The 10,000-nt window shown below is 42.6% G+C and overlaps 1 protein-coding gene and 3 non-coding genes across 7 annotated transcripts in view; all 4 read left to right on the plus strand.

The window, feature by feature from the left end:
* LOC133641629 (gamma-tubulin complex component 6-like) overlaps positions 1-10,000 on the plus strand; it is an 80,509-nt gene that overhangs the window by 46,933 nt on the left and 23,576 nt on the right. For 3 of the 4 annotated variants that reach the window (XM_062035497.1, XM_062035496.1, XM_062035498.1), the window contains exons 15-22: positions 390-528; positions 595-666; positions 745-3,427; positions 3,674-3,817; positions 5,242-5,410; positions 7,170-7,311; positions 9,377-9,571; positions 9,727-9,859. In XM_062035497.1, coding sequence (XP_061891481.1) covers positions 390-528; positions 595-666; positions 745-3,427; positions 3,674-3,817; positions 5,242-5,410; positions 7,170-7,311; positions 9,377-9,571; positions 9,727-9,859 — 3,677 coding nt within the window. Of the gene's footprint in view, positions 1-389; positions 529-594; positions 667-744; positions 3,428-3,673; positions 3,818-5,241; positions 5,422-7,169; positions 7,312-9,376; positions 9,572-9,726; positions 9,860-10,000 lie in introns of those variants that run through there. The other variant, XM_062035499.1, reaches the window with a different exon arrangement.
* On the plus strand, positions 5,629-5,700 carry trnag-ucc (transfer RNA glycine (anticodon UCC)). The gene has a single exon. It is a non-coding gene; the product is annotated as a tRNA-Gly (tRNA).
* trnag-ucc (transfer RNA glycine (anticodon UCC)) lies at positions 6,318-6,389 on the plus strand. Its single transcript has one exon. It is a non-coding gene; the product is annotated as a tRNA-Gly (tRNA).
* Positions 7,008-7,079, plus strand: trnag-ucc (transfer RNA glycine (anticodon UCC)). The gene has a single exon. It is a non-coding gene; the product is annotated as a tRNA-Gly (tRNA).

The raw sequence follows: 10,000 nt of genomic DNA on the forward strand, positions 1-10,000 counted from the left end.
GAGATTAATTTGGTTTTAATGGAAAAAGCATGAATATACAATTGTTTGAAGGGGAGTCAATGGGGCCGAAATAGTTTTAATAGAAAGTGTGTAAACTTTGTTTATATCCTATCCTAACAACGTTGCAATCAAAAACTCAATGCAGATTTAATTTTAAAAAAAAAAAGCTTGTGAAAAACTACTTCCAATTTTGGGCTTAAGGGCAACACCTTTTGCGTGTGAATAATGAGGAAAGGCGACATCTTTAAATTGATTGTTAATCTGGGTCAAGATGCAATCTGGGAGTCCTTTACACACAAGTCCCACTTCTGTTACAGTACTGCTAAATAATGAAAATGGTTGAGTTGACTTTATCCCTTTTGTTCACATGTTCAATGCCTTTTTTGCAGAAAGGAGCTGATTGCTCAGTACAGCCGCCTGTCAGAGGAGGCGGTTCGCAGGGAGAGGCGGGCCTTGTGGAGGGATCAGAGGATGACATTTGACGCAGCCCGTTCCGACTTCTTCGTGCAAGAACAGAAGCAGTTGAAGGTTTGTTGCATGAATGAAAATCACAAGGACATATTAGCAACCAAATCTTACATTTGTTTTGATCAGGCGATGTTAGAGAAATATCCTTTGGGCCAGGAGAGCGGTCCAGCTTTACCCGCCCAGCACACATCATCCCTGGTATGACAGAATTTCCTGTCTTTATCAGTGTTTCAGTTTGTCACTTTTAGATCCTGAAGTATGTACATCTCTTATCAGGACACCCCCACCCAGGAAGTGCTTGAAACAAAACAAGAGGAAACCCAAGAATCAGAATCTTCTCACAGAGCAGTTGACACTGCAGCCTTCACCTCTGGTGATATTCTTCCAGGAATCGACGCCCATCAGGTGGACGCCGCCTTGCAGGAGATTGGCTCTCACCTGCCTGAGGTGTGTCCCACAGAGCAGCTAATCGACTACGACTTCAGCGCCCCCTTCAGTCCGCTTGAAGGAATCACCTCCCAACCCAAGCCTTGTTGTGACGTCATTCATAACCACCCCTCCTACTCCCACTTCCTCATGGATGAGAATGTGCCTCTCATCCCCGACAGCCTCCCTCAGGCCAGGCGCTTAGGCCACGCCTCCAAGTCCAGCTTCCCCATTGGCCAGTGCACCCCCGAGGAGATGGAACATGCACCCAAAAAGAGTGTTAATGTAGTTCCTTGTAAGGGTGCTACACAGCTAGGACAAGGTGATGGTTCTGTGGTGCTGGAGGAAGAAACTGGTGCCCATGAAGGTGTTGTTGCTAATAAGGATGCTTTGTTACAACTAAACATGGACAGTGTTTGTAATCGGCTTTACTCTATGACATGTGATTATAATATTGATATATCAATACATCAAAATGATGTAAAGGTTGCTTATCCATCAGATTCACCCATCAACATTGGCGAGAACGTTTCAGACACTCCTGCACCGCTCCTATCCTCAAACATCCGTGGCCACTCCTCGGACGCTCACATCAAAGTTGGAGAGAACGTGTCGGACTTTGTAGCCCCACTATCTGCCAGAAACCTCCACAATCACGCCACCGACGGCCACATTAGAGTCGGCGAAAACGTCTCAGAGGTGGCGGCGCTGCTGCCCTCCCCCAGCATCCACGGCCACGCCACCGACGCCCACATCAAAGTTGGAGAGAACGTGTCAGACTTTGTAGCCCCTCTACCTGCCAGAAACCTCCACGGTCACGCCACCGACGCCCACATTAAAGTCGGCGAAAACGTCTCAGCGGTGGCGCCGCTGCTGCCCTCCCCCAGCATCCACGGCCACGCCACCGACGCCCACATCAAAGTTGGAGAGAACGTGTCGGACTTTGTAGCCCCTCTACCTGCCAGAAACCTCCACGGTCACGCCACCGACGCCCACATTAAAGTCGGCGAAAACGTCTCAGAGGTGGCGGCGCTGCTGCCCTCCCCCAGCATCCACGACCACTCCCCCGACGCCCACATCAAAGTTGGAGAGAACGTGTCGGACTTTGTAGCCCCTCGACCTGCCAGAAAACTCTATAGTCACGCCACCAACGGCCACATCAAAGTTGAAGAGAACATTTTGGACTTTGTAGCCCCTCTACCTGCCAGAAACCTTCATGGTCATGCCACCGATGCCCACATTAAAGTCAGCGAAAACGTCTCAGAGGTGGCGGCGCTGCTGCCCTCCCCCAGCATCCACGGTCCCGCCACCGACGCCCACATCAAAGTTGGAGAGAACGTGTCGGACTTTGTAGCCACTCTACCGGCCAGAAACCTCCACGGTCACGCCACTGACGCCCACATTAAAGTTGGCGAAAACATCTCAGAGGTGGCGGCACCGCTGCCCTCCCCCAGCATCCACGGCCACGCTACCGACGCCCACATCAAAGTTGGAGAGAATGTGTCGGACTTTGTAGCCCCTCTACCTGCCAGAAACCTCCATGGTCATGCCACCGATGCCCACATTAAAGTCAGCGAAAACGTCTCAGAGGTGGCGGCGCTGCTGCCCTCCCCCAGCATCCACGGTCACGCCACTGACGCCCACATCAAAGTTGGAGAGAACGTGTCGGACTTTGTAGCCCCTCTACCGGCCAGAAACCTCCACGGTCACGCCACTGACGCCCACATTAAAGTTGGCGAAAACATCTCAGAGGTGGCGGCACCGCTGCCCTCCGCCAGCGTCCACGGCCACGCCACCGACGCCCACATCAAAGTTGGAGAGAACATGTCGAACTTTGTAGCCCCTCTACCTGCCAGAAACCTCCACGGCCACGCCACCGACGCCCACATCAAAGTTGGAGAAAACGTGTCGGACTTCGTAGCCCCTCTACCTGCCAGAAACCCCCACGGTCACGCCACAGACGCCCACATTAAAGTTGGCGAAAACGTCTCAGCGGTGGCGGACCCGCTGCCCTCGCCCAGCGTTCATGGCCACTCCTCGGACGCCAACATTAAAGTAGGAGAGTTTGTTTCCAACGTTCCAGAAGCGAGACCACGTTGGAGCAAGTACGGCCACGTCTCCGACTGCACCCTCCAGCCGGGCTGCGTGGTCTTGGGGTCGGAACCCGCTTCCACACCCTTGCCCGGGAGCGCTTACGGGCACGCATCAGACTCCACGTTAGTAACGGGATGTGTGGTCGAGCAGGAGGCGATCAAACTCTACCCTATACCCGGCAGCGCCCACGGACACTCTTCCGACACCAACCTGGGCGTCGGCTGTATGGTCACCCAAAGTAACCCGCCTCTTCTACCGCTGCCAGGCAGTCAATACGGACACTCCTCCGACTCCGCTTTGGGGGTGGGCTGCGTGGTGTTGGGGGCGGAACCACAAGTCTCCCCTCTACCAGGCAGCCAGTACGGACACTCGTCACATTCTTCGTTGGGAGCCGGATGTGTGGTGGGAGGAACAGCACATCCCAAAGAGGATGCTCAAGGTATTACTATGAGACATTTCATTAGGTACACCTGCACAAGAACTATCAGAAAATCTTAATGAAGATTTATAGTTAATTGAGAGTAAAGAAACTAATAATCAATGTGATTAAGAATGCACTGATTTGTGTTTCTACAATAGAAAGAAGTAGCTGAAGGCCAACAATGTCCCCCAGACTGCACTTTGGACACAGTGACATAATGCGGTACAATAATAGTAATCAACTTGTTGTGTTTTCTGTCACAAGTTTGGGAGTCTGAGACGTGCAAGCAGCAGGCAGAGGGCGCGGGGTTGGACTTGTCCCCCCGAGAGACGTTTGAACAGGAGTACATCTTGGCCTTGTCTGCTCAGTACCACGTGGACCATTATGAAGACTGCTACAACGTCATGGGTCAGTGATGACAGGAACAATCTGTTTGACCACAATTTATATTCACGCTTTCAACCGATTTAGTGTGAGCTTATGACAATACTTCTCAGCATCTCTTGCATAAATGAGATTTGTTGGCAACATGCTAAAAAAACTAATACAGTCGAGCTACTAGACTGGAGACTATTGTGGTTGTCTAAGGGTGTACACCTTTAGTTCATATATCCTCAGTATGATCACGATTATTTATTTGTATTTTATAATTATACTTTTAAAAATGCAATATTTACTATTAAAATATATATTTTTTTGTTTTCACTCAAAAATAACTACATTTGTACACCAATTTTCATATTGTCTTATGTGATATATTACGTGTTTTTGTTGCTTACTACTTTGCATTTGTAGTTGATCTAAATGTAAACATTGAACATTTTTAACCATGTTAAAAAAATACATTATGGTTCATACAGTAGTTCATATAAAATAGTTTCAGTCAAATATAATTTAAATTCCATAATAAATACAATTCCAATTGATATTGTGTGTATATATATATTTCTATGCATTTTTTCTCAAGGATAATTAACTGGCTACATATTTTGTTGCGTGATAAATACTTATATTTTTTTACACTATAATGGGATACATTGTGGTTGTCTAAAACATTTTGTTATGTTACAGCCTTATTCCAAAATGGAATTAATCAATTTTTGTCCTCAAAGTTCCGTAGACAATACCCCATAATGACAATATGAACAGTTTTTTATTTAGCAAATTTATTAAACATTAATAACTTCACACTTAAGTACTCACAGCATTTGTTCAATACTTTGTTGATGCACTATTGGCAGCAATTACAGCCACAAGCTTGGCACACCTATCTTTAGGCAGTTTCCCCAATTCCTCTTTGTCGATTCCTCTTTGCAGCACCTCTCAAGCTCCATCAGGTTGGATGGGAAGCGTTGGTTTTCATCCAAGATGTCTCTGTACATTGCTGCATTCGATTGCTCAAAGATAGGTGTGCCAAGCTTGTGGCATTGTATTCAAAAAAACTTGAGGCTGTAATTGCTGCCAAAGGTGTATCAACAAAGTGTTGAACAAAGGCTGTGAATACTTATATACATGTGATTTTTGAGTTTTTTATTTGAATACTTTTACAAACATTATTTTTTTTATCTTTTCACACTGTCATTTTAGGGTATTGTGTTGAGGACAACAATGCATCTATTCCATTTTGAAATAACGCTGTAATTATAACAAAATGTGGAAAAAGTGAATGGCTCTGAATACTTTCCGGATGCACTGTCTAGTTCACATCCGTTTATTGCCACATTTAAATATGCATATTTTAAAGGGGTTTAGTCACCAAATTTATTTTATTAAAATATATATGTATTTGGTTTGTACTGGGCCTTACGCTGTCATATTTTTCTGCGTCGCAGCTTCGTCCCCTAAAAGTCAGCTGCTCAAGCATATGACTCGGGGCCCCTGGGGTCTCCCCGTGGAGCTTGGGTTCCACCAGGCCACGGACACCACGGCCGTGCAGCTCAGTGAGATGGTGTCCTTGCCGGTCCTCATCAAAAATTCTGTCACCGCCCCGCTCATCACACAGTGAGTATGAAGTAAGAAGGTCATGTGACCATCTTTTTTTGCTGTGCGGAGACAAGCATACTGTAATTATCTCTCTATGTTTATGATTGGTGTTATAAATAATCTACAAGTGAGTCTGCAGCAGACTCAGCCTAAAGTTTTAGCCCATAAATAAGGAAAGGCATTCGTGGAATGCAGCAGACTTCCCGTCTTTCTGACATTCCACATCTGCTTTCAGAGCGTTGGTGGTATAGTGGTGAGCATAGCTGCCTTCCAAGCAGTTGACCCGGGTTCGATTCCCGGCCAACGCATCCTTTTTCTTTAGTTTTCTTACTCTTGGAATCAATAATGCATGTGTGCTAGCAAAGTTATATTTTTCAATGTTGTTGTTCTGCTCCCAGCGTGTCGTTGGTGAACAACTTTTCTTAGTACCATTTTGTTTGCTTGCCTGCTTTCTCATGATATCAAAACAATGTATTTTTTATTTCAAGGATATTTTTCTAAAAGTATTACTTTTTTCTCTTGATATATAAATTTTTTTTTTAAACAAATTTTTTTCTGAAATATGACTTTTTATGTAAAACTATTTTTCAAATTACAATTTATTTTTCTATAATCATTACTTCTTGTACTATAACATTTATGTTTTAAAATATAACCTCTTTTTACACTATCATGACTTTTTCTCGCAATACAAACAATATTATTTTAAAACTCTTATTATTATTTTTTTCTCCCAATATTAAGAAGTTTTTCTGGCAACATTACAACAGATTTTTCCCAGAATGATGACTGGACTCTGAAGGAGCCAGTCTTCTATGCTGGGCTGCTCCATGTTAGCCCCGCCCATATTGCCATATAAGGAAAAGAGGCAGATGTGAAATGTTGCAGACTGGCCTTCTCCTCAGACTTTCCCCTTATACTCACAGCGTTGGTGGTATAGTGGTGAGCATAGCTGCCTTCCAAGCAGTTGACCCGGGTTCGATTCCCGGCCAACGCATCCTTTTTCTTTAGTTTTCTTACTCTTGGAATCAATAATGCATGTGTGCTAGCAAAGTTATATTTTTCAATGTTGTTGTTCTGCTCCCAGCGTGTCGTTGGTGAACAACTTTTCTTGGTACCATTTTGTTTGCTTGCCTGCTTTCTCATGATATCAAAACAATTTATTCTTTATTTTAAGGATATTTTTCTAAAAGTATTACTTTTTTCTCTTGATATTAAAATTTGTTTTTTAAGCACATTTTTTTCTAAAATATGACTTTTTTAATGTAAAACTATTTTTTCAAATTACAATTTATTTTTCTATAATCATTAGTTCTTGTACTATAACATTTATGTTTTAAAATATAACCTCTTTTTACACTATCATGACTTTTTCTCGCAATACAAACAATATTATTTTAAAACTCTTATTATTGTTTTTTTTCTCCCAATATTAAGAAGTTTTTCTGGCAACATTACAACAGATTTTTCCCAGTATGATAACTGTCTGAAGGGGCCAGTCTTCTCTTCTGGGCTGCTCCATGTTAGCCCCGCCCATATTGCCATATAAGGAAAAGAAGCAGATGTGAAATGTTGCAGACTGGCCTTCTCCTCAGACTTTCCCCTTGTACTCACAGCGTTGGTGGTATAGTGGTGAGCATAGCTGCCTTCCAAGCAGTTGACCCGGGTTCGATTCCCGGCCAACGCATCCTTTTTCTTTAGTTTTCTTAGTCTTGGAATCAATAATGCATGTGTGCTAGCAAAGTTATATTTTTCAATGTTGTTGTTCTGCTCCCAGCGTGTCGTTGGTGAACAAGGCGGCGGTGGACTACTTCTTCGTGGAGTTGGGGGTGGAGCGCCACTTTGAGGCGCTGCGCCACTTTCTGCTGATGGAGGACGGCGAGTTTGCACAGTCGCTCAGTGATCGACTTTTTGAGAAGGTGAGGCCTCCTCAATAATCACCTCTTTCACGCTGACAAATATATTCATGGTTATTTTAGCATGGATGCTCCAATTTCGGGCAAGGTGTTTATTTCTTTCAAGTGCAAAGAGGAAGTGGTGTTAATTAAAAGCAGTTGATAATTAGAGAGAGGAATGTGAAAACATTTTATACAACCAGTTAGTTCATTTAAAGGTGCTGTTTGAAACTTAGACTTAGACTTAGACAAAATTTAATGATCCACAAGGGAAATTGTTCCACACAGTAGCTCAGTTACAAAGGATGGAAAGTGTAAGGATGGAAAGGACAATGCAGGTATAAAATAGACTAAAATTGTACCATAGCAGCAATATAAAATATAACATATATGTAATATTTACATAATATATGTACAATATATGATATATACTGATATATTATATTATATTATATTATACACAGTAGCATTTTTCAAAGCAAAAAATATAACAAAAACACCACCGACTGGCTTCCGTTACCATCAGTGGTTTAACAGAACATATTTGTTTGACAATTGTCTATATTTTTCACAATTACAAAGTTTATTTTTTTACTGGCTTGAATAAAATGATTGGTGTTAGGGCAGTCACTCACCCTGTCTGGACAACATGTATGTGCAGGGAATGCGTGCACACATACAAAAGCAGTCCAAGAGAAGCAATGTAACAATGTGCAGTCATGTTGTTATGATAGAATATACATTCAATGACAGCTAACAACACCCAAAGCTAATGCACGTGTTACGTACATACGTAATGACGTAAGAGAAAAGTGTAGGATATACTGTGTAAAATACATTGGAAAGTTGGCCCCCTGTAGGCGTCTGTAAATGTTGCAAACAGCTCCTTTAACTTTAAAAGAAAACTGCACTTTATTTTTTATTTTGACCATTTCATTCATTTTCATTTCATTTATTCATTTATTTCAGGCAATGACACCAAAAAAGTACAAGGTAGACAACACATAATAATATTAATTAATATAATGCAAAAGGTAATGTACAGTATGTAAGCATGATGATCCAGTTTTGCCTGAAAGGGAGTGAGAAGAAGATAATTTATTTAATCCCACCCACAGATCTCCATTCAGTGATTAATACATTGAGCTTCACTGTTACTTTGTTCAAGGATTATAATACAAATGTTGTATCATGGTGGAATTACCACAGGTAACAATAATTATTATACTGTAACAATAATTTGTAGCAACAATGTAGGAATAATGAACAATACCAACAATGATAATGGACAAAATACCAACAATGGTAATAGACAACATACCAATAATAATGAAACATTGAACACATGTTAGCACTATGAGACAGAGTACAACAGCAAGTCAAATTAAAGACCCTCCTCTCTATATTTCAACCAGACCCAATATTTGTATAATAGTTTAAATCGATTAATAGTTTGGCCATCATCCACAATCTTTATGTGAGAGAAGAACACACGTCTTTCTCTTTTCTGTGTGTTTTCAAGAGTAAAAACTGCGCCTTGTGCTAGCAGTTTTTGACTATTTACCTGCGATGAGGTGGCGACTTGTCCAGGGTGTACCCCGCCTTCCGCCCGAATGCAGCTGAGATAGGCTCCAGCAACCCCCACGCCCCCGAAAGGGACAAGCGGTAGAAAATGTATGGATTGTTAGAAAAGGGAAAGACACGTTCTTGTCTCACATAAGGATTGTAACTAATGGGATAAACTCCTCCAAATAGTGAAGTTTTCCTCTGATAATGTTTTGAAGTGCATGAGAAAGTGGAAGGCAAAACGCAGCTCTCTCTGACTACATGGTCGTTTAACACAGCAGCAACACAACCAATGTTGTGGCAACTGTAAGCAGCAAACTGCTGAGTCAGCGTTATTGGCACTGATGAATTATGTACATTACGAGTGTAACATGTTTGAGTTTCACACCAAAATGCATGCAGAGTAGATAAATATTGTAATTGTGCTAACCATTGGTCTTACTTTAATTATGTCAGCCTCAATTGGCGCTCTCTGTATGAATAATGATATTCCCCATGACCTTTGACACCATACACCTTACAGCTGGGCAGCGGGCAGACCCCCGGTGAGCTGCTCACCCCCCTGGTGCTCAACTCCATCCTGAACAAAGCGCTGCAGTACAGCCAGAACCGTGACACGCCCCACGCTGCCAACTTCACCTTCGCGCTGCGCTTCCTGCCTGACACCTTCCGCCCGCACGCCCCCGACTCGCTTAACTGTCTGGAGTTGCGCTACAAGGTGGGCCATGCCTCTTAACGAGTTGCCAAAAAGAGTATCTTTGACTAGCGTTTTTGTAGCAATATATGGAAGATACCAGAATAAATGAGAATAATATTCCTAGTTTTGTGGTCTGGAGTGAAACTTCTTGTCTTAATGCTCTGTGGCGCCCTCAGGTGGACTGGCCTCTCAACATCATCATCACAGACAGCTGCTTGAACCAGTACAACCGCCTCTTCTCCTTCCAGCTGCAGCTCAAACACATGGTCTGGAGTCTCAGAGATGTCTGGTTCCACCTCAAGAGAACTGGTAAGAGCATTATGGGATGGCTAATAACACAGGCATGTATCAGTATTCAGAGAGTATTATATATATATATATATATATATATATATATATATATATATATATATATATATATATATATATATATATATATATATATATATA

Source organism: Entelurus aequoreus, linkage group LG24, assembly GCF_033978785.1.
Source record: "Entelurus aequoreus isolate RoL-2023_Sb linkage group LG24, RoL_Eaeq_v1.1, whole genome shotgun sequence".
Classification (NCBI taxonomy): Eukaryota; Metazoa; Chordata; class Actinopteri; order Syngnathiformes; family Syngnathidae; genus Entelurus; species Entelurus aequoreus.